The 24,526-nt window shown below is 46.2% G+C and overlaps 1 protein-coding gene across 3 annotated transcripts in view; it reads left to right on the top strand.

Annotated features, from left to right (window-relative positions):
* The window catches only part of ZNF831 (zinc finger protein 831), a 103,876-nt gene that overhangs the window by 17,119 nt on the left and 62,231 nt on the right, over positions 1–24,526 (top strand). For 2 of the 3 annotated variants that reach the window (XM_081559364.1, XM_081559366.1), the window contains exons 1-3: positions 238–570; positions 18,683–22,243; positions 23,332–23,471. In XM_081559364.1, the coding sequence (XP_081415490.1) occupies positions 18,719–22,243; positions 23,332–23,471 (3,665 nt within the window). In that variant the 5' untranslated portion in view covers positions 238–570; positions 18,683–18,718. Of the gene's footprint in view, positions 1–237; positions 571–18,682; positions 22,244–23,331; positions 23,472–24,526 lie in introns of those variants that run through there. The other variant, XM_081559365.1, reaches the window with a different exon arrangement.

Genomic DNA, 24,526 nt, shown 5'->3' with positions numbered 1-24,526 from the left:
CTTACCAGCCTGCACAGAACAAACATATCTCTGATATGCTGGGTGCCACACCTCCATTTCCCAGCAGCAGGCTTGGTAGATGCTCCGTTAGATCAATAGTCACAATTATTGAAGGCCTCAGCCAAGGTTGTATTTTTTTTCTCTCCCTCTCTGTGTCTCTCTCTTCCTGTTTTTTAAGGGTTGTTACTGTGACATTAAGCGATGTATAGAAAAGAATTGACTTCCTATTTCTGAGCCAGACCAAGTTTCATCTCTGCATGCGTCTCCTCCAGGTTGTTCAAAATGGTGCTTTTCTCAGTTAAACCTGGTGTTGACTCAAAGGCCAAGCCACGAGAGGTCATCCTCTTTTACTTTATTTTCTAAGACTCAAAGAGGATGCCTCTGCCCTCTGAGATGCTGCCTGTAGAGTGGGCACCGTTTCAGCAAAGAGGGTAGGAGGCAGGCCAGGCCAGCACCTCTCTGCTCTGGGTTGTCTTTTCTGGGGCCACGGATGTCTCCCCAGATTCAGGCCAGGTCATTCGTGTTGGAGTCGGAGCACCATTGGCTGCAGGTACATCTCTCTTCATCAAGGTATGTAACATATTTCACGAGATAAGCCTATAGATGATGCTAGTTTTTAAAAAAACAAACTCTTTTTTTTTCTCACCCTGTGCTCTTAATGATGTATTCATCTTCGAGCATACAGTTGAAAAGAAAATGCTACATAAAACTCGGCTTGACCCAGTTCAGTAATTGTCCTGTGTGCTTACCATCACTGCTCTTTTTGTCAAAATATTTACTGCAAATCATAATGGCTGTCAGAAACCAAGTCCGCAATCTGTGTTCTACTGAACATAGAAAAACCTATAAGGAAATTTGTTGCTGTTGCTTTGTAAGCAGTTTTTTTTTTTTTTTTTTTTTTTTTTTAGTGATGGATCTAATTAAACTGAAGGTGTGAATTGGTTAGGAACATCAGTTCTATTAGCCCAAGAGTTAGAAAAACAAAACATACAGTATAATCTAAATATCAAGGTATTTGAGAGCAATACTATTTATAGCAGCTCTACTGAGCAACCACCCAAGGGGAGCATTTTTCAATGAGATTTACAAGGGACCCTGGATCTGGGACCATGTATTTATACATATATTTGGGTTCCCAGCGCCCAAAATAGCTAAGAGCTGGAGGGTCTGTCAGATAAGCCCTGGAGCCCATGTCCTGAGAGGTGGCATGCCTCTCCGCTCCCGTCGCAAATCTTCCTGTGAGAATGAGAGCCGAGATGTTATCTGCCGGAATGCAAGGGGAGACAGGATGCAACGTAGAAGAACGATAACGTCGGGCGACTGGGAAAAGCAGAATCAACGTCAGGGCCGATTTAAAATAATGTGCCTTTTAACTAATTCTAGCACCCTAGCTAAGGGCAAGCTTTTAGATCACAAGACTGATACCCATCAGAGCAAGTGTTTGGGTTCTGCACAAGGCTTTGGGGCTGTGGGAAGATTCTGAGAAGCCAAGAGATGAAGGTTTGCTTCCTCGATTTTACTTTAACCAGGAAGACAGGCGAGGGGGAACCCCCTAAAACTTAAATAATCACTGCCTAGTTGCTTAGGGGAAATGAGGCTGCCAGGAGGGCCAAGTGGGTACCAGCCAGAGGTCCTTCTCGTGGTAGAAACCACAAGCATGTATGCAGAGAACCAAGACTGTAGAAGGGGGATGGGGAGGTCTGTGTCAGATTAACACAGAGAAAAACATCCAGTGCAGAGTGCCCACCAACATACACATTTACCAGTTGTCTGATCCTCTGAACAAGTGGGCATAAGCCCTGACCTTCAGAGAAGGAAAACATGGCAAGGAGAGTCGAGGTGACTTTTTCAAAGTCATAAGAGGTTGGGAATCCCCCAGCAGACCAGTGGCTGGGACTCATCATTTTCATGGCAGTGGCCCAGGTTCAATCCTTGGTCGGGGAACTAAGATCCCACAAGCCATGTGGCATGGCTAGTGATGCCTTGTGTGTGCATGTGTGTGTGCTCAGTCGTGTCTGACCCTTTGTGACCCCATGGACTGTATCTGCCAGGTTCCTCTGTCCATAGAATCCTCCAGGCAAGGATACTGGAGTGGGTTGCCATATCCTCCTCTAGGGGCTCTTCCTGACCCAAGGATTGAACCTGAGTCTCCTGCACTGGCAGGTGAATTCTTTGCTGCTCAGCCACTGGGGAAGCCAGTGATGCCCTATAGTGCTTTAAAAAATAGTTTACAAAATCATAGAGCTTGAAGGGAGCTGAGTAAAGGGTCAAAGACAGGTAATGGTCTCCAAGGTCTGGGAGTTCTGTCCTTCTGGGTGTGGCTGAGCAAGGATGACCGAGTTTCTCTGAATGGTCACAGTCAGCAATCTCTACAGAGTCTGTCAGGACAGCCTTTCCCCTGCTTTGACTTGCAATGAAGTGAGAAGTCTTTGAGGGTCTTCATTGATATCATATTGTCATTATAATCATTTGCACTCATATAATGGCAGAGCCTTGCCGTATATGGCAGTGATGTAAAAATGTCCTCTGAATATAAGGGTACCTGAGGACAAGTGAACTGACGTAAAGAAAATGATGCAGAGGAGAATGATGTGCATCAAGTCAGTGTTCTCCAAGGGCAGCCTTATGGTGCCCAGGCCTAGGGATATGGTTTTAGGTCTCTAGATGCTGCAGTAAATAACATGGCTCACATGCTACGAAGGTCACTTCCTGTTTCAGTGCTCTTTCTTTTTGTTTATTTGCTATTTATTATTTTTATAAATTAGGCTTTTTGTTTTGAGGTAATTTTAGGTTCCCATGCAGTTGTAGGGCTTCCCATGCAGTTGTAGGGCTTTCCTGGTGGCTCTGACAGTAAAGAATCCGCCTCCACTACAAGAGACCTGTGTTTGATCCCTGGGTCAGGAAGATCCCCTGGAGAAGGGAATGGCAACCCACTCCAATATTCTTGCCTGGAGAATTCCATGGACAGAGGAGCCTGGCAGGCTACAGTCCATGGGGTTGCAAAGAGTTGGACATAACTGAGCAACTAACACTTTCACTTTCTTTATTTCATGCTGTTGTAAGAAATAATCCAAAGAGATCCCATGTACCTTTTAGCCAGTTTCCCTCCACGGTAACATCTTGCAAATCACAGCCTGCATGATGATTTAGTCAAGATACAGACTGTTTCATTACCACAGGGATCTCTCATGGCCACACCCACTTCCTCCCTGCTCTCCTCTCAACTCCTGGTAACCTTTCATCTGTTCTCCAGCTCCATAATCTGTCATTTCAAGGCTGTTATATAAATGAAAAAAAAAAAAAAGAACTTCCATAAGAGGCAGCCATTCTACTCCTGGGTATATATTTGAGAGAAACAAAAACATTAATTCTAAAAGATCAATGCACCCCAACTTTCATAACAGCATTTTTTTTTTTTTTTTTACAATTGCCAAGGTATGGAAGCAACCTAAGTGTCCACCAAGAGATGAATGGATAAAGAAAATGTGGTGTATACACACAATGGAATATTAGCCATAAAAGAAGAAAATGATGCCATTTGCAGTAACATGGATGGACCTAGAGATGATCATAATTAAGTGAAGTCAGAGAAAGACAAACTAAGTGAAGTCAAAGAAAGACAAATACTGTATAATATCATTTACATGTGGAATCTAAAAAACACAACAAACCAGTGAATATAACAACAAAAAAGCAGACTCACAGATATGGAGAATAAACTAGCAGTTTATCAGTGAGGAGAGGGAAGGGGGATGGGGAAACACATCAAGATATAGGAGATTATGATGTACTAACTCTCAGGGATTAAATAAGCTACAAGGGTATACTGTACAACAAGGAGACTATAACCAATACTTTATAATAATGAAATGGAGTGTAACCCTTAAAAATTGTGAATCACTATATTATACACCTGTAATTTATATAAGATTATACAGCAACTACACATCCATTTAAAAATGGAAAAAATAAAAATAAAATAGCAAAAAAAGAATGTCATATAAATGAAATTACAGTGTGTGGCCTTAGGGTGTGGCTTTTTTCACACAACATAATTCTCTGGAGATTCATCAATATTGTTCCATGTAATAGTTCACTCCTTTTGATTGCTGAGTAATAATGACATGGATGGGCCACAGCTGGTTTAAATGTTCATCTGTTGAAGGACATCAGGGCTGATTTCAATTATCAGCTATTACACATAAAGCTGCCATGACCATTTGTGCACAGTCTCCTGTGTGAATCTAAGTTTTCATTTCTTTGGAATAAAAGGCCAGGAATGTAATCCCTGGGTTAAACGGCAGTGGCAGGTGAATTTTTTTTTTTTTTGAAGACACTGCCAACGTTTTGTCCAGAATGGCCTTATCACTGCACGTCCACATCAGCCATTCATGTCATATTTCCACATCCTCGCCTGCACTAGGTGTTATCACTGCTTTTCTTTTCTGCATCCTGATGGGTGTGCAGTGATACTTCGCTGCGGTTTTCATTTGCATTTCTCTGATGGCTAGTGGTGCTGAACGGCTTTTCGTGTGCTTGTTCCCATCTGTATGTCTTCGGCGATGTGCCTCTCTTCATGTCTTTTGCTCATTTTTTGACTGGATGGTTGTTGAATTTTTTTTTACATTTAATTTTTATTGTATATTGGCATATAGTTTGAATTTTTTTAACTTAAAATTTTTTTATGTTAAGTTTTCAAACTCTAGGTTTAATTCCCTGGTCTAATATATGGCTTACAAATACTGTCTCCTGGTCTATAGCTGATGTTTTTATCCTCTTCAAAGCAGGGGTTCTCATAAAGCAGATATTTTTAATTTTGATGGGATTCAATTTATACATTTTGCCTCTATGGCTCATGCTCTTGGGGTCAAGTCTGAAAACTCTTCCCTATGCCCTGGATCCTAAAGACTTTTCTCTTGTTTTCTATTCTAGAGTTTATAGTTTTATAGTTTCCATTTAAGCTTGTTTCACATTTAGAGTTAATGTTAATATAAGTAAGGTCTGAGGTTTAGTTGAGGTTATTTTTTGTCTCTGGATGTCAATTACTCCAGCACCCTTTACTGTAAAGATTGCCTTCTCCTCACCAAATTGCTCGAACTTTTGTTAAAAATCTGTTGGGCCTACTTGTGCGAGTCTATTTCTGTTTTTTTTTTTTTTAAATTCTGTTCAATTGATCTATGTGTCTGTTCCTCTACCAGTATGGCACTGTCTTCTTTACTGTAGCTCTGTAATAAGTTTTAAAATTTATTGAAAATTTAGACTGATTCCTCCAATTTTATTATCCTTTTTCCAAAACTGAGTTACCCTAGTTCCTTTACCTTTCTCAATAAATTTTCGAATAATCTTGTTTATGCTCACAAAAAAAAGCTGATGGGGATTTTGATAGGAATTGAATGAAGTCTCTCTATCACTCTGGGGAAAACTGACATCTTTACACCTCTACTATGGCTAGTCTTCCAAACCATGGACACAATCTACCTCTTTATTTCTCTAGATTTTCTTTGAGTTTTTCATCAGTGTTTTGTAGTGTTCAGCATATAGGTCCTGGTTACGCTTTGTTAATTTTACCTCTGAGTCTTTCAGTTTTTTGAGTGCTTGTAAATGGCATTGCATTTGAAATTTGGGCTTCCGACTGTTGATTGCTACTAAAGTGGGACTGATTTTGGTGTGTTGATTTTGTAGACCATGACTTTGCTGAATTTGTTAGTTCTAGCAAGCTTTTGTCCTTTTCTCTCTCTTTTTTTCTGATTTCTTGGGATTTTCTACACAGACGATCATGTCATCTGCAAATATAGAAAGTTTCATTTCTTCCTCTCTTGTCTCTGTGTCTTTTGTTGCCTTTCTTGCTGTGCTGCACTGGCCAGAATTTCTACATCTCTGTTACATAACAGTGCTGAGTGATCTCTGTCCTGTTTCTGATGTTTAGGAGGAAGTCTTCAGTTTTCCATCATTAAGGATAACATTTTTAGATATACTTCATCAAGCTGAGCTTTCCCTCTATTTCTATTTTCTGAGAAAGTTTATCATGAATAGGTGTTGACTCTTGTCAAAAGCTTTTTCTCCAGCAGTTGATATAATCATGTGATTTCCCCCCCTTCTTTCCTCTGTAAATGTGATGGATTACACGGATGCAGGCCTGGGGCCCTGGGTCGTGGGGTGTGTAATTCTTTCTATACTGCAGAATCTAGTTGCTGATATTTTATGAAGAATTTTACATCTATATTCATGAAGGGATAGTGCTCTGTAGGATTTGTTTTGTTTTGCTTTTGGACTGTCTTTGTCTGATTTTGGTGTCAGGGTAATACCTAGCTTCATGAAATTAATGGGGAAATGCCCCCTCCTTTTTGTTCCCTGGAAGAAGTTGTATAGAATTTGTATTAATTTTTCTTTAAATTCTAGGTAGAATTCTTCAGCAATACTGTCAGGATCTTAAGACTTCTCCTTGAGTGTTTTAAAATTACAAATTTGGGGGACTTCTCTGGTGGTCCAGTGGTTAAGACTTTGCCTTCTAATGCAGAGGGTGTGGGTTCGATCCCTGGTTGGGGAGCTAAGATCCCACATGCTTTGCATCCAAAAATCCAAAACAAAGAACAGAAGAAATACTGTAATAAATTCAATGAAGACTTTAAAAAGATAATAAAACTACAAATTTAGTCTGCTTAATAAATACAATGCTAATCAAATTATCTGTTTTATATCTGGTGAATTTCTACTAACTTGTGCTGTTCGAGGAATTGATCCATTGCATTTAAGTTATCACATGTATGTGGATGGAGTTAGTTATTTAGGGTAATCCTTGTGCTGTCCTTTTGATACTTGCAGGGTCTGTCATGATATTCTGTTTCATTCCTGATGTTGGTAATTTGTGTCTTCTCTCCTTTATCCTTTCTAAATCTTTGTAGAGATTCTAAAGATGAATTTATTTATTTAACTTTTTAAAAATTTATTTTATCGAGGTATAGTTGATTTACAATGTTGTGTTAATTTTTGCTGTATAGCAAAGTGATTCAGTTATACATATACATATATACATTCATTTTCAAGTTATTGTCCATTATGGTTTATTACAGGATATTGAATGTAGTACTTTATGCTATATAGTATGATCCGGTTTTTATCCATTCTATATGTAATAGTTTTCAAAAAGATCAATTTACTGATATTATTAAAGAACAAGCTCTTTTTTTACTTTGACTCGATTAGTTTTCTGTTGTAGTTTAATCATTTTGTTTCCTTTTCTTTATTATTTCCTTCCTTCTGCTTATTTTGGGTTTCCTTTACTAGGTTATGGGTGTAGGAGCTTGGTTATCGATTTGAGATTCTGTCTTTTCTTGAATAAGCATTTAATACTATAAATGGCCTCTCAGCACAGCCTTAGCTGTGTCCCATAAATTCTGAGATGTTATATTTCCAGTTTCATTCATTTGCTGTGTTTTGGGCTTCCCTTGACACCTCTTTTTTGACTTGTGGGTTATTTAGTAGTTTGCTCTTTAGTTTCCAAGTGTTTGGAGATTTTCCTGTTGTTGTTCAGTTGCAAAGTCATGTCCAACTCTTTGCAACCCCATGGACTTTAGCACATTAGGCTTCTCTGGCCTTCACTACCTCTCAGAGTTTGCTCAGATTCATGTCCACTGAGTTGGTCATGCTGTCTAACTATCTCATCCTCTGGCACCCTCTTCTACTTTTACTTTGAATCTTTGCTAACATCAGGGTCTTTTCCGATGAGTTGGCTCTTTGCATCAGGTGGCCAAAGTATGGGAGCTTCAGCTTCAGCATCAGTCCTTCTAATGAATATTCAGGGTTGATTTCCTTTAGGATTGACTGGTTTGATCTCTTTGCAGTCCAAGAGACTCTCAAGAGTCTTCTCCAGCACCACAATTCGAAGGCATCCATTCTTCAGCGCTCAGCCTTCTTTATGGTCTGACTCTCACATCTGTACATGACTACTGGAAAAACCATAGCTTTGACTATAGAGCAATAGTACAGGGTTCTTTTTCAAGGGCACCTGGGCTTCCCTTCAATCAGAGGCCTCTGGGTCTGTGAACTGATTAAGGTCTGAAAAGTGGACAAAGGGCCATGATTCTTTTTGGTGACTCAAGTCAGGTTACTAGCGACCACACAACCACACATAGAGTTTCTTGTTATTCAGATCAAGCCATATCCTAGGGGCTGACATCCTATTTTACCCCTAGTGGCACCCTTGTCAGCTACTATGGAAGATCTCTAGGACCCAAGGAACTCTGACTCCTGGCCCCTCTCCATGGCCCTGTGCTGGATGTGCCCACTTTCTCATGGACAGTTAAGTGCTCCTGCTTGGCCTCTGCTCTCCTGGGATCCCCAGTGAAATCAGGGAGCCCATCTCAAGGCTGACACCCCCTAGACATACCTGGCCTCAAAAGAGAGCAACCACAGAAGTTTTCAGGGATGCGAGTGCAATGCTCTAGAGAGGAGAGGGTCTTTGGGTCTTCTGGAGAATTGTGGTTGGGGAGTGGATGGGTAGGTCTGAAGGTGGCACACGGTACATCCAGGCCAGTCTTCCTAGTTACCTGAGCCACTTAATTCCTGCCTCTACATCAGGCCAGAGTAGTTCTGGCCTCTCAATCTCATGAATCTAGGTCACCACTGGGTCCAGGTTTCTGTTAACCAACCAACGAAGCTGCAAAACCACACCCAGCCACTCAATGAATGCATTAAGTTGAGACCTTCTAATAAGCACCCCATCAATGAATGTGGCCCCATCACTGATGTTCTTTTCTACCCCTTCTGTTATAACACTCTTAGGATCCACTCCTACACATGGATTCCCAGGTTTCTGCTGACATGTGTTATCAAGGATCTACAGCTATCTTGGTATATAAGCTACTTCCTCCTGCGTAAAGCTCAGGGGCATCATGGACTCAATGGACATGAGTCTGAGCAAACTCTGGGAGATAGTGAAGGACAGGGAATCCTGGTGTGCTGCAGTCCATAGGGTCCCAGAGAGCCGGACAGGACTTACAACAACAATAACAATAATATACAATAAACAACAATAAAATAACAATAAACAACAATAACATAGCCTGTATCTGTTCCCTGAATCATGCCAACATGCAGCTCCAGTTACTGACAAAAGGGTGGGGGGCTGTGGTGGGCTCTGAGGAAAGAGAGCATCCCCATTTGAGGCATCTATTAATGCCCCAAGGGAGCATGCCATGTGGTTTTCAAGCTGAGGAAGACTGGTCTTCTTGGACCTTGGAGGAAAAGCTACTGCTACTGCTCAGACAGGTTCAGAATGACTTGGAGTCAATGCTGTCAGTTTCTCCATGGTCCAATCAAATGGCCTTATTCCAAATTTCAAGGTCTCATTCTTACCTCATTACTGATCTAATTTTCACCCTAGACACTTGGTGAGACTGTGAATCTAACTGCCATTTAAATGCACAACTTGCACCATTAAATTTTGTGTTTGATCTTCTGTCATGTCAGCCCTGAAATAAATTCTTTCAGGGCTGTTGTGGAAGCTGTCCAATTCTCAGATCATGACTTCAGGTGGGATTTAACAGACCTGGGTTTATAGTTTTCTATGTGCTCAATGGCATTCAGAAAAATTCATGTCATACCACATTCCTGATCATCATCATCACTGATGTGTGGCTGGTATTCCCAAGGCATGTGCCCCCATTGGCATTTTATCATGAGCAACCACAGGTAATAGCTTGATTAACTGTGATAGCACTGCTTGTCATGGGTTGCAAGCATCCAATTTCTCATAGGCAAGGATCTAACATCACACCCAAGTTCAAGGGCAAGATCCCATCTTTAGGGATCTGTCTCTTGGGGCCCCTTCCAGTACTGATTCTGTAGTATGTGTATCTAATCAGGAGATAGAAATCACATAGTTCGTTACACTGGGGAAGTTTAGGATAAGGATGATTAACTAAAATAAAAGAGTAACTATAAGACATAAGAGGGCTTCCCAGGTGGTGCTAGTGGTGAAGAACCCGCCTGTCAGTGCATGAGACATAAGAGACGTGGGTTTGATCCCTGGATCAGGAAGATCTCCTGGAGGAGGGCACAGCAACCCACTCCAGTATTCTTGCCTGGAGATTCCCATGGACAGAAGAGCCTGGATGGCTACAGTCCATAGGGTTGCAAAGAGTCAGACACAACTGAAGTGACTTAGCATGCACGTATGCACAAGACTTAAGAACATTGTTTATAGTCCCTATGATTGCAAGAGATTGTCCAGGAAAGGGCAGACTTTGGAAGGAGTTCAGACTTCATCGAAGAAGTTGTGACTTAGTCACCCAACAGCAGAGATGCTGGCTAGTTTAGCCCGACTGGACTGGTCTGGAATTGCTGAGCACACAACAGGTAACCCTCTGGAGTGTGGGTAGGAAGCAGGCAATGACAAGAGATGTGGGTGTGCATTGGGAGTATGGACACTAGTGGGGACAGAGGCAGTCAGAGCTCATGGGCTGTGTGGAGGGAAGTCAGGCTTGCAGAGGGACTGGACAGTCTGTATGGACCCCCAGCCACAGGCAGTTGTGCTTTGCCTGCATGGGTACCCAGTTTCACTGTCAGGAAGGCTACAGCCACATCCTCTCCAACCCGAGGTTCTATGGTTGCAGAGAGATGGCATCTGCGGCCTGTGGTTCAGGCAGGCTCTGTTGGATATCCTCGTATTGATTATGTGGTTGCTGTTAGTATTGCATTATAGATTCATAACTCATCCTAGTCTATCGGTGTCACTGCTTTCTTTTATTTCCGTTACTCTGGGAGGTGGGTCATAGAGAATCCTGCTATGATTTATGTCAGAGAGTGTTTTGCCTATGTTTTCCTCTAGGAGTTTTATAGTTTCTGGTCTTACATGTAGATCTTTAATCCATTTTGAGTTTATTTTTGTGTATGGTGTTAGAAAGTGTTCTAGTTTCATTCTTTTACAAGTGGTTGACCAGTTTTCCCAGCACCACTTGTTGGGTGTTACTGCTTTACCAGCTGAAGTGAAATATATAAACTACCTCCTTTACCTTTTCCCACTTATAACTGTCTTAAATATCTCTTCTAAATACATCAGTGTTCTTTGTTTCAAGCATCATTTGGAAAATTCAAAAGGAAATATTGAATTTATCTATATTGTTTCTCTTTCCAGTGTTCTTTCTCCTTGAAGTTCCAAGTGACTTTCTTTTGGTAGTAGTAATATTATTTTTACAAGAATGGATCACACCATTAATTTATGATGACTTCTTATTTTATGCTATTTTATTTGAAAATTTTTTGGCCACACCACCTGCCTTGTGGGATCTTTGTTCCCTGACCAGGTATTGAATTTGGTAGTGAGAGTGTGCAGTCCTTACCACTGGATCACCAGGGAACTCCCCCTTCCTTTATTATTTCCTTTCTATGTAGAGAACTTCCTTTAGCCATTCGTGCTGATGACAAATTCTCTGTGTTTTATTTGAGAATGCCTTCATTTCCTCTTCCTTCTAGAAGGATCTTTTTGCTGGATATAGAATTTGTGGTTGACAGTTCTTTTCTTTAGGCACTTGAAAAATGTTGTGCTACTTCCTTCTGACCTCAAGTTTCAGACGGGAAACCTGCTGGCATTAGGATTTGTTTTTCCCCATAGGCAAGTTGTCATCTCTCTTTTATGGCTTTGAGGAAATTTTTCTTTGTCTTAAGAGTTCAGAAGTTTGACTGTTATGTGTTTTGGTGAGGATTTCTTTGGTTTATCCTGTTTGAGATTCACTAGTGTCCTGATTCCACGGGTTTATGTGTCTTTTGTCAAACTGAAGTTTTCAGCCGTATTTCAATGAGTATTGTTTTTATCCCAGTCCTCTTTCTCGTCTCCTTCCAGAACTCAGATGATGTGAATGTTACAGCTTTTGTTAATCTCATAGGTCCCTGAGGCTCTGCTCATTTTTTTCCCCAGCCTATTTTCTCTCTGTTGTTCAGACTGGGAAACTTCTATTGTTCTATCTTCAAGTTCCTGGCTTCTTTTTTTCCCTCCCTTCTGTTCTGCTGTTGAGTACACCCACTGAATTTTAAAATTTGGGGTTACAGTATTTTTCAGTTCTAAAATGTCCATTTAGTTGTTCTTTTACCTTTGATTTCTTTCCTGAGACTGTTTTTATTTGTTTCAAGCCTATTTGTAAGTATTCATGGAGACATTTTTTTAATGATGGGCCCTCTAAAATCTTTGTCAGATAATCCCAACACCTCTTGCATCTTGGTATTGGCATTTATGAATTATCTTTCTTTACTCAGTTTGACATCTTCCTGATAGGAAAAGTGATTTTGATTGAAACTTAGTCACTTGGGTACTACATTATGAGAGTCTGGATGGATTAGACCTTCTGTTTTTATTGGCTTCCTTTGATCTGCTCAGCAGGGGAAGAAAATGGAGAGAGAAGTCCAGATTGCCCACTTGGTTTCTATTGACCCCACGGGTGAGCTCCTCACTGCTGCTTCATGGGGTGGTCATTCTGGCTCCCCACTCAGCCAGCACGAGTGTCTCCCGGGAAAATAGGATGCCATGTTATGGCTCCTCACATGGCTTCCACTGGCCCCATGGGTATGAATGGCCTTATTGCTATTGAGTGGTGGTGAATATGCTGGTTCTCTTTTGGGTAATGGTATAGTCCTCCCTCGTTTTCCCCTCCAGTTATTATAAGCATTTATTTGTTGGTTGTTTTTGTTTTAACTGATAGCAGACATGGAGAAGGCAATGGCACCCCACTCCAGTACTCTTGCCTGGAAAATCCCACGGACGGAGGAGCCTGGTAGGCTACAGTCCATGGGGTCGCTAAGAGTCGGACACGACTGAGCGACTTCACTTTCACTTTTCCCTTTCATGCACTGGAGAAGGAAATGGCAACCCACTCCAGTGTTCTTGCCTGGAGAACCCCAGGGACGGCGGAGCCTGGTGGGCTGCCGTCTGTGGGGTCGCACAGAGTCGGACACAACTGAAGCGACTTAGCAGCAGCAGCAGCAGCAGACATGGCATGATGGTCTATATCTCATACTCCTTGGCCAGTGACAATGAATGTCTTTTTCATATATGTCTTTAAGAACTTAATTGCTTTGATTTTTAATTTTAAAAATTAATAAATAATTTTAAAAGAGTGGTTTAGGTTTATAAATGGGCTTCGCTGGTGGCCCAATGGTAAAGCATCCACCTGAAATGCAGGAGCCGTAAGAGACGCAGGTTCAATCCCTGGGTTGGGAAGGAAATGGCAACCCACTCCAGTATTCTTGCCTGGAAAATTCCGTGGAGAGAGGATCCTGGTGGGCTACAGTCCATGGGATCACAGAGAGTTGGACATGAGCTCACATGCATGCAGAATGACATGTACCCCATGCTACAGTATTATGCTGGACAGCTTTACTGCCCTCAAAATCTTCTGTGCCCCACGTATTCATCCCTCCCTCCCCTTAACCCCCTGGAAACCACAGATCTTCTTACTGCTTTCATAACTTTGCCTTTTCCAGAATGTTATATAGTTGGAATCATATAGTCCAACTATACAGCCTTTTCAGATTGGCTTCTTTTGATTAAAAATATTCATTTATGTGTCTTCACATTTTTTCATGATTTGATAGCTCCAGTCTTTTGTCATTAAAATTAAATTGTAATTAAAATAATTTCTTTTTAATGTTGAATAATATTCCACTGTCTGGATGCACCATGATTGACTTATTCACCCACCTATTGAAGAGCATCCTGGTTGCTTCTAAGTTTTAGCAATTGTGAATAGAATCAATTGTTGCTTTAAACTTGCAGGCTTTTGAATGAAAATAAGCTTTTGACTAGTTGGGTAATGATAGAGTGAAAAAAGTGAAAGTGTCAGTCACTCAGTTGCATTCAACTCTGTTACCCGTGGATTGTAGTCTGCCAGACTCCTCTGTTCATGGGATTTCCCAGACAAGAATACTGGACTGGGTAGCCATACCCTTCTTCAGGGGACCCTTTCAACCCAGGGATCCAACCTGGGCCTCCTGCATTGCAGGCAGATTCTTTACCATCACAGCCACCAGGGAAACCCAGTGATATAGCATCACCTTTCCTTTTTGCTTTTTAAAAGTTGTAAAATATGCATGACATAAAATTGATTATCTCAACCACTTTAAAGTGTAGTTCTGCGCTGCCAGTACATTCACATTCTTATGCACATAGCTCCCTGTTAAAGTAATGCTAGCCCAGGTGCCCAGGGATGGGGGGAAGCGAGTGGTCCCCCCACACAGCACAGCGGGTGACAGGCATTCAGGATGGACTGACGTTTGGGAAACTTGCAACTAGAATGGCAGTCTTGGTACCCACGTTCTTTCTGGAGAGTTCCATCTGCTGAAAGTTCCATCTTCATAGTCTTGTCTCTCAGGCCCAGAAGGTGAGTTTTTAAAACCTATTTGCAGCATGCCCACGTTGTCTTTTTGCTCAGGCCCCCTTGTGGGTTGCTCTGAAGAAAGGGGCCTTTGGAAATAGTCACTTTCCTCAGGTTCCTCCCACCTTTCTGTTCACCTCCCCATGGGGCCACGCACAAGCTTAGAAGAACATAGCTTGGGTGAGTGGGAAGCCCACACGTGACAGATAGAGGAAGCGAGGGGTCCGAGAAGCTCTCTGCAGGGTGGACCCTCGGGAGGGTGACGGGGCAGGAGCAGTGCTTGGCAGCGGGTCTAGCTGAGCAGGTGGTCCTCCTAGAGCATTCCTGGTGCACCTGCTTGATGGTGATAGGATGGCTCCCCACCCCCTTGGTTCAGAGTGAGAATAATCAGCGCAGCCCTCTGCGGTTTTCCTGGGAAAAGTGCCATGCACCACACCCCCAACCTCCGGAAGGTGCTGGTGGGCTTGCTACCTCCCCGACAGTGATCAGCTGCTACTAAAAGGCGTCAATTTTGCTGTGATCACGCAACAGGCTGCAGAGAGCAAAATAATCATCGTGGCAGGTGTGTCAGAAATGTAGCGCTCTTTTTCTGGAATTTCTATTTTGAAGCCCCACTCCTCCCACCTCAAGGCAGTCAGTTCTGGACTTCTTTTCTCTCTCCCCTGATGATGGGCTTATTTCAGGAGACAGGTGGTGCTCAGCCCCCAGCTCCCCTCACAAGCCAGCCCCGCCTCACTGAGTCACCCTTTCTCCTGCATTGCCCTGGGTCTGACCCACTTTCTGGGTCTCTCCTGGCCCCCTGTTGGGTACTCTGGGAGTCATCCTGGGCTGTAGGTCCCCCTGGGCTGTAGGGTTCTGGGCATGGAACGCTGGGGGCTTCTTCCATCCCTCCCACTGGACTAGTGCCTGCAGCTCTTGCTATTGTGGGTCTCATCAACTCCCTCTGACTTTTCCCCTTCCTACTTCCTCCCAACCCAAGGATGGTCCTCATCAGAGTCCCCTTAGGGTTTAGGCTTTGGAATTTACAAGTCTGTCCTCTGTTTCTGTCATAGTAACTCCATTGGAAGCTCTGGCCACTCATCCTTCTCTGCATTTACCACTTAGGAACAAATTGCTGGCAGCCTTGCTGGGCATGAGATTTTCTGGGGCCACAGAGCCCACTGGGTGTGGCCCCTTGGCCAGCTGGACATGCCAGCCATTGTGCCTTCAGCCCCTAGTGGGGTAACATGTTTATATGATCTCTTGTTCCCCAACCTGGTTAGGTGACCTCTAGGTGCCCTCAGTGAGGACTTGCTTGGTGATACACTCTATTTTTTAAACAATATTTTTTATTGTAGTAAAAGTCACATAATACAAAACATACTATTTGACTATTTTAACATATTTCACTGTATAGTTCAGTGGCACTAAGTACATTCACATTGTCATGCAACTGTCACCATCATCCAACTCCTGAAATTTTCACCTTCCCAAACTGAAACTCTGTCCCCATTAAAGACTCACTTCCCCTCCCCTCTTGCCACCTCTCCACCCTCCCCAGCCCGAGGCATCATCTAACTCTATGAATTTGACTATTCTAAGTACCCCGTAGAAGTGGATTCAAACAGTATGTGTCCACATCTAATGTATATTGGAATGCATTTTCAAGGTTAACTTAATCTATGGATGACACACTCTTTAGAGCTTCCTTCACCCTGCTTTCCCACTCCCCTGTCAGTGTCACCTGAAATCACCTCCTAACCTGAATCCATATCATGCATGGCCTTCTTTCTTGGGAACTGCACCTGAGACGGCCTCCCTTCCCAGAGGCTCTGAAGGGAGTTGGCTGCGCTGACTGATGGGGAAGAGACAAGCGGTAGGAGGGAAGGTGGGGAGGGGAGGAGTCGCTCATTAATAGTTCAAAATATTATGGCTTATCACTGGAAACTCAGATGAACCAGGCACTTCCTCCCTGCCTGATGCCACCCTCGGTGTTTTCATACACGTCATTCATCTGATCCTCCCAGTAGCTGTGCCCGAGTGACCTGGGAGCTAGGTGAGCAGAGACAGGAAGGCGGGTCTGATGGTTCTCCTGGGAAGCATCTGGAAATTTCTCAGCTAATAGAAAGGACACAGCACCTTCAGGGAAGCCTCATCTTCCCTTCACAGCGGTGCTTATGAATTCTAGTAGCTCCTACCCACCCCTAGGGATTTCTGTCTTTAAATCTTTCCTTAAAAAATTACAAGGTCTCAAATCTGTGAGATCTAAAACGCAGACAGGTTTATGAGGAACAGAGAATGGGAGCAATGGTCTTGGGACAATAAAGAGAAAAAGGATTGATTGTAGCATTTGCCAATTTATGTGGTATAAATACTCCCACTGAAGCCAATCCTAAGCTACGAATGTGACATGTGGTCATTAAGTTGTGTCCAGTTCTTGCGATCCCATGGACTGTAGCTCACCAGGCTCCTCTCTCCATAGGATTTCTCAGGCAAGAATACTGGAGTGGCTTGCCACTTTCTTCTCCAGAGGATCTTTCCCCTGTGTTGTTGCCACCTTTTGGCTCTTTTGAATTGTGGCTATCAACATTTATGTCTATGTTTTTATTTGAATATCTATTTTTAATTCTTTTGGGTATATATGAAGAAGTGGAATTTCTGGGTCAGGTAGTAGTTTTGTGTTTAACTTTTTGAAGTGTTGCCAAGCTGTTTTCCCCAGTGGTTGCATCATTTTACATTCTCACTAGGGTTCAAATTTCTCCACATCCTCAGCAACACATTATTTTCATTATTATTATAACAATATGCTAGTTGACATGAAGTCATATCTCATTGTGATTTTGATTTACATTTTCTAATGACTAGTGATATTGAACATCTTTACATGTGTTTTTGACCATTTGTATTTCTTTGGAGAAATGTCTGTTCAAACCCTTTGCTTCTTCTTTATCTGAGTTGTCTGTCTTTTTGTTATTGAATTATAAGAGTTCTTTATATAATCTGGATTTATCCTGCATATGATTTGCAAATATTTTCTCCCATTCTGTGAGTTGTCTTTCCACTTTCTTGATAGTGTCCTTTGATGTACAAAAGCTTTTAATTTTGAAAGAGTTCAATTTATCCTTTTATTTTAATTGCTTGTACTTTTTGTGTCATAACTAAGAGCCCATTGTCAAATCCAAGGTCATGAAGATTTATTCTGATGTTTTCTTCTAACAGTTTCATAGTTTTAGTTTTTACATTTAGGCTTTAGTTGAATTTCAAGTCAATTTTTGTATATAGTGTGAAGTAGGGATTCAATTTCATTCTTTCGCATGAGAATATCCAGTTGTAGTAACTTTGCTTTTAATGTGATTTATTGAATTGCAGATTTATTTAATTTAACTTTTAATTGTGGGCACATTTGGGCTTCCCTGGTGGCTCAGATGGTAAAGAATCTGCCTGCAATGCAGGAGACTCAGGTTCAATCCCTGGGTCGGGAAGATTCCCCTGGAGAAGGGAATGGCTACTCACTCCAGTATTCTTGCCTGGAGAATTCTATGGACAAAGGAGCCCGGCGGGCTACAATCCATGGCATAGCAAAGAGTCAGACATGACTGAGGATGCACACACACACAAATAATGCATAATTTTCTAGTGTAAGCAAGACCAATGCAAGAATTGAGACACATATATATATATATATGCTAAAGAGTTATGAAATGTTTATCTGAAATTCAAATTTAGCTGGGAGTTTTGTATTTTCATTTGTTCAGTCTAATAAGCATCCCTTCAGGTCAGTTTTTTTCCCTATTGTCCTCATCCAACAGCAGAGACTGAGCACTCCAGAGTGGAAGATGCTGATTCTCTGCGCACTCTACAGATCTAAAAACTGAGTCCCAAATGAGGAGAGGGACTTGCCCCAGTGCATGAGGTTACTGTGGACTTTGAGGACCTTGATGAGCTGCACGACTTTCCTTTGTCACGAAGTCAGCACATTTTCTGAGTGTCTCCTCTGCACAGGGCACTGTGCTGGGTAAGGGGATGTCAGTGGCAAGCCTACCACATACCTGTGTGCAGGGCAAGAATCACGAATTCTCTTTGGAAAATTAAATAAAAGACAGGATTCAGACAGACCTGGGTCTGAAACCTGCTCTATCATGTTTTAGCTGCACGACAAGTCACTTCCACTTGCTGAGCCTCAGTTTCCCCCTTTTTTTACATGAGCATAAGCGTATTTTTTGGGGGGGATTGTTGTGGCTTCAGTAGAGGTGATGAAATGCCCAGTGGGGGCAGGGAAGTGTGTACTGTACGATGAGAGAAGAGAGGTACCCACAGTAAAGTCCTGTTGTTGCTCACAGGTTTCCCAGCACCCCGGGCCACCCAGATGATGTGGGATGGATGTGCCAGAACTCACCTGCCCTACCTCGCCTGCCAGGGACCAGCCGGCACCTGCTTCTGGCCCCCCAGGGGCTCCGGGTGGGCAAGCATCGCCTCACTTGACCCTGGGCCCCGTCATCCTGCCTCGGGAGCAGGGCCTGGCCCCCACCGTGTTCCTGAAGGCCCTGCCCATCCCGCTGTACCACACAGTGCCTCCCGGAGGGCTCCAGCCACGTGCTCCCCTAGTGACAGGCAGCCTGGATGGGGGCAGCCTGCCCTTCCTTCTCAGCCCCCTGCTGCAGCCTGAAGGGCTTGGTCCCACCCAGGTGGGGAAGCCGGTGGCCCCGGGGCTCACCGTGAACATCGTGGGTGCTCTGCCCATCCTGTCACCGGGCCTGGGGCCCACGCTGGGCAGCCCAGGCAAGGTGCGCAATGCTGGCAGGTACCTGTGCCCACACTGTGGCCGGGACTGCCTGAAGCCAAGCGTTCTGGAGAAGCACATTCGGTCCCACACTGGGGAGCGGCCCTTCCCCTGCGCCACCTGTGGCATCGCCTTTAAGACCCAGAGCAACTTGTACAAGCACAGACGGACCCAGACACACCTCAACAACTCCAGACTCTCCTCGGAGTCCGACGGTGGCGGAAGCAGCCTCCTGGAGGAAGGCGACAAGGCCGTAGAGGCCACTGGGGCTGACGGGGCGCGATCACAGAGACCCCTTTCTCCGGGCACCCACGCCGCTGGGCACTGCCCGGTGCCCACCGCTCATCTGTCCCCGGTTGCCAAGAACCTAGACCGGGAGTTGGACGCTGTTCCCTGCCGGGGGTCCACTTTTGATGTCAAGGAGGCCCCTGTAGACTCTGCTCCCGGGCTCCCGCTGGCCAGCCCGCAGTCGGGGTGGAAGCTGCCAGAGCCTCGGTCCCCGACGGCCAGTAGGCCGAGCTCAGCGCTGCAGCAGCAGCAGGTGGAGAAGCCTGGGGACGCCAAGCCCTCGGAAGGCCGGCTGCGGAAGTGTGAGAGCACTGACTCGGGCTACCTGTCCCGTTCGGACAGCGCAGAGCAGCCGCCGGCCGCAGGCAGCCCCCTGCACAGCCTGTCGGAGCACAGCGCCGAGTCCGAGAGCGAGGGTGGCCCCGGGCCCGGGCGCGCGGAGCGGGCGGCCGGTCTGGAGCTGGAGAAGAGGCGGCTGGAGGAACGCATCGCCAGGCTCATCTCGCACAACCAGGCCGTGGTGGACGACCCCCAGCTGGCCCACGTGCGGCCCCGCAAGACAGTCCTGTCCAAGCAGGGCAGCATTGACCTGCCCATGCCTTATACCTACAAGGACTCCTTCCACTTCGACCTGCGGCCGCCGGGACCCGGGAGGCTGCCGGCCGCCCTGCGTGCAGCGCGCTCCACCTGCGCGCCCCCGGATAGGGCGCGCCCCCTCTTCTTCCACTCGGTCCCCACGCAGCTCTCCACCGGCACCGATTGCGTGCCAGTCACCAGGAGCAACTCGCTGCCCTTCGTCGAGGGCACCGGGACGTGGCCGGAGCCGCGGGAACCCCCGGACGCCTGGCTCCGGAGGCAGAAACCTCTGAGCCCTAGGCCCACCCCTGCCCGCCAGGCTGATGCTCCCAGCGGGCACCCTCGGGCCCTGGTCAGACAGGCGGCGGTCGAGGACCTGCCGTGCCCCACGACCGCAGATGCCCCGGCCCCCGTGGATTTCCCAGAGGGAAAGAGACCAGCTGCTGAGGAGGGGTCTGCCAGCAAGGGCCAGGCAGCTGCTAAGAAACGTGGCCAGAGGAAGCTGAAGATGTTCTCACAGGAGAAGTGGCAAGTGTATGGGAAGGACACGTTCAAGAGCATCTACCAGAGAGCAAAAGCCAGCCACCATGGAGGCAGGAAGGCGACCGAGGTGACAGTGGGCGGTGGGGCGGCACTGGAGTGTCCTCTCCAGCAAGAGGCCACGGGTGGTGGGAACACTGTTGTGGGGGCCAAGCTGGGGCCGTGGGCAAGTCCACCAGCCCTGGCGGGCCTCTTGGTGACTGAGCCCCACAAGCAGAGGGAGACAGTGGCCAGAACAGGAGGCCCTGACCAGATGGGCTTGAACAGGGCTGCCTCACCCCCCACCCTCAGCAATGGAGAAGCCCTCTGTTTGGGCAGCAAGAGCCCTCTGCTTCCTCCACATGAGGGCCTGGAGCTGGGGTGTCAGCAGCTCCCAGCACCTGGTCCCCTCAAAGGGGGTGACCTAGAGGCTCCCAGGCCAGACTCCAAGCTGGAAGGTGGCACCTGCAGTGGTGAGGGCAGCAAGGAAACCTGTCAGCAGGCCCATGTGGTCCCGAGAGGGCCTGACGGGAGCTCAGGAGAGCCCAAGCCCCCGGAGGACAAGCTCCCCTCAGAGAGGAAGAAGCTGAAGGTGGAGGAGCTAAGCTGCCAGGAGCTCCTGGGAGCAGGAGGAGAGACTCCCGGTGGCCCCATGCAGAGTGCCTCACCACCACCTCAGAACCAGGACACTGACCCTGGGGAGAAGCCAGGGGGGCTGCCTGGAAGTGGCAACTGCACAGAGAGGGTCAAGGCTGAGGCCCTGAGGTGGGAGGGTCCTCAAGACACGGAGCCTCCACCACGTCCCCCCGGGTGTCCCTCCCAGCTGGCCTCCCACCCTCCGGCTCCTCACACCCTCACTGGCCCAGTGGACATGGCCTTTCCTCCCCAGTACCTCCTCAAGTTTCCCCAGCGAGACACCCGCCCCCTGTCGCCTGTCCCCCAGAAGCCGGACCAAGGCCAGGACTCTATCTGCAAGAGAGGGGGGCCCGAGGTACAGACATCCTTTGCTGAGGCAGGGCAGGGGGCCCTCCTGCCTTCCTGTCCTATCTCAGGCCAGACCCCAGCTGGAGAAGACAGCTGCTGGGAACACCCCAGCTGGTCCAGGCCGTGTGACCAGAGAAAGGGGGTACAGAGAGAGGAGAGGGGTGGCTTGAACGCTGGCATCCCAACAGCCGGGGCCCTCAAAGGGTCGGCCTCCTTCTTGTGTGCCCCAACGTGTGACTCCTGGAGGAGTGGGACCCATGATGCCCAAGAAATCTGCAGGAGCAACACTGTGGCGAGGGCCGGGCCCTCTGGGGGTGTCCTCAATTCCTGGGAACCCATTGGGGAGCTGAGGGGGCCTTCTGAGAGTGCCATTCAAGCCCCTCCTTTGGGGTCTCTAGCGGAGCTTAGTCCCTGCTGCTCCCACCAGCCTGGCTCCTCTCTCTCTGCCAGCACGGCACCCCACTGGCCTGAGTTAGCCTTGCACACCAATGCAGAGCCTGCCAGGAGCCACGGGGTCCAGGGCCCTTTTCCATCGCTGAGGGCCGAGCCCCGGCTCACATGGTGTTGCCTGAGTCGCAGCCTCCCCCTGCCGATGGAGCAGAAGGAGAAGGATGCGTCTGTGTACCTGGGCTTACATTTGCCTGGAGGTGGCTTCCGGGGTGAGGGTCTGGACACCTGGCTGGTGAGCAAAACAGTGTCTGGAGCATGGACCAGGATATGCCCTGGAGACGGAGGGCAGATGCAGATATCGAAGGTAATACCAGCTTTGCCCCAGGGCCCTGGGAGCTGAGGGGGGACACTTGGCAGGCAGGACTTGTGATGATGGAGAGAAAGTGTGAGGCCGTCTAGTATAGTCTCCGCTGTCCTGTATAATGTCCTCTCACCCCACTTCCAAGGGAGTGAATAGAGGTCCCAAGAGTAAAATAAAACGAAAGAAAATCATGAAAAAAAGAAGTTTCAAACGAAAGAATAATTGTACCTATGACTCTGGGTGAGATCTTTTTCATAACTGGACATAAACCTTGACTAGGAGCTTCCTGGTAGCAGAGGGAAAAAGTAAAAATGAAATGCTGCTCAGGGGAGCTCTCTGGGTAGTCAACAATTATAAATCAGAAACCCTTACTGAGAGACAGACATCAGGAAAAAACTCTTAAAAGGAGAGAGTTATCATTACAGGGATTCCAGAAAAAGTAGTTGCTATAATCAGATTCGACTAATTCCTGAGTTTCCTGGGAGCAGTGGCAGAAAGGTTAAGGAGCTGAGTGCTCTAGAGGGTTCTCCCTTGGTGATTAAATAGGCTTAGAGTCCCATCATTAGAGGGACTCCATGCACCTGGATTGTATCATTGAGGATGCTGTCCCACCCTGGGGTGTCTTGGGCCAGGGTGACTGAAGAGGGTCCTGTAGCCTCTGTTCTAATTTAATCGTATGGAACAACAGGGCCTGGGTCCCAGAGCTTACAGGCTGCTCTCCCTGGTAGTACTGTCTTCATACCAAGAGTGGTGGGTTAGGAAAGATTGTGCTGGGCCTGAGAGAGGGGGAAACTAGAAGCCAGGTTAGCCTCTTTCCTCCAAAAGGCAATCAGTTACTGGGCATGGATTTTGCTGGAGGAGGGCAAGGAGACAGCCACGGTATCACCAAAGGTCTGGGCTTTCCTCTGTGGATCCAGCCCAGGCAGGTTCCAGAAGATTCCGCCCAGAAATGCACAGACCATTTAGCAAGGCAGCATTTTGATGCCTGATTTCCCCAGACAGGCATCCTGTCTGCAGTGGGAGACCCCTCTGTGTTGTTCCCACCACAAGGGCTGTGAGCAATATGACGCCAGCATCACTGGTATTTTCAGCTCTCTGACCCAACAGCCCGAGGGATGCTGTCCTGGGACTGGGTGTCTGAGCCAGAGTGGAAGAAACGACGGTCTCGTAGGAGAGCAAAGATGCCTCGTGGGAGCAGCAGGCGGAAACATCTGAGCACCCACTCTAAAAGGTAGGGCGTGTGGCCTCCTCTGTCACTTTCCTATGTGACACTGTAACTGCAAACTGAGATTTCAATAAACCTGCAAAGAAAACTTCACCAGGGATTCAAAAGGCATCTCTGTGCTCCAGAGAGAAAGAGAGAGTGAGAGAGAGAAAGAGAAACAGAGAGAGAGTCCTGTTTAGGAACTGGGGTCTAGAGTTTCATGGTTATAGGACTCAAATGTTTCCCCATCGGTCCACTGGCTCTGTGTTTTTCAATGGTGCCTTTTTCAAGGCCAGGCATGCAGCAAATATTTGAAACAATTGAGTGGAAAACACATCTATCCAGTGTAAGTCCTGAAGAGAGAGCATGTTAATTATTTACAGCTTTTATTGCTTTTTTTAATTATGCAAGTGATGCGTGTCCTTTGCAGAAAAATTAGAAAATACACATGAACAAGGAGAAGACAATAAAATATCTTAGTGATGTCACCATTCAGAGACAATCACATTTAGGTGTGGGCCCTTCTAGACTTTTCTCTGTGATCTGCATGCATACATAAACTCCCAACTGCAAATGAGGCGAGGGGTAGGGGCAGATGTATTTTAACACTCCTCTTTTAGCACGGCATTCTGATTGTCTTGCCCCTTTGCTCAAAACCCTTCACATTGCCCACTGTGTGCCAGTTAAAAAGCAAATTCTTTAACCAGCACCACGACTTAGCTAGCTAAACAGCAACACTGCCCTGTACACCTTGCAAAGCTTTTCTGTCCCGTTTTCCCATGATTGTTCCCTTCCCCCTCAGTGTGACTTGTGGTCCCAGCCCTCATTCATTCTCCATTTGACATTCTGAACCCAGATCCCTGAGGCTCTCCTGCACCTCCATGCCACACCTTGGCCCCCAGTGATGTCCCCTTCCAAGAATGCTTGGCCTTCTCCTCCTATTGTAGGTGTTTGATCCACACCTAGGTGCTCATCAAGAGGCCACGCAAATCCCTAATGCTTGCCTACAACTACTCAAAGTCTCCGTGGCTGGAGATGACAAACCCTCTTCTGAGGCCCCTGCCCCTGTTTCACATGTCTGC

Source organism: Giraffa tippelskirchi, chromosome 13 (genome assembly GCF_054371585.1).
Source record: "Giraffa tippelskirchi isolate mGirTip1 chromosome 13, T2T-mGirTip1v1.2.pri, whole genome shotgun sequence".
NCBI classification, from domain to species: Eukaryota; Metazoa; Chordata; class Mammalia; order Artiodactyla; family Giraffidae; genus Giraffa; species Giraffa tippelskirchi.
The sequence above is the reverse complement of the archived record's forward strand: the minus strand, read 5'-3'. Positions and strand labels throughout refer to the sequence as shown.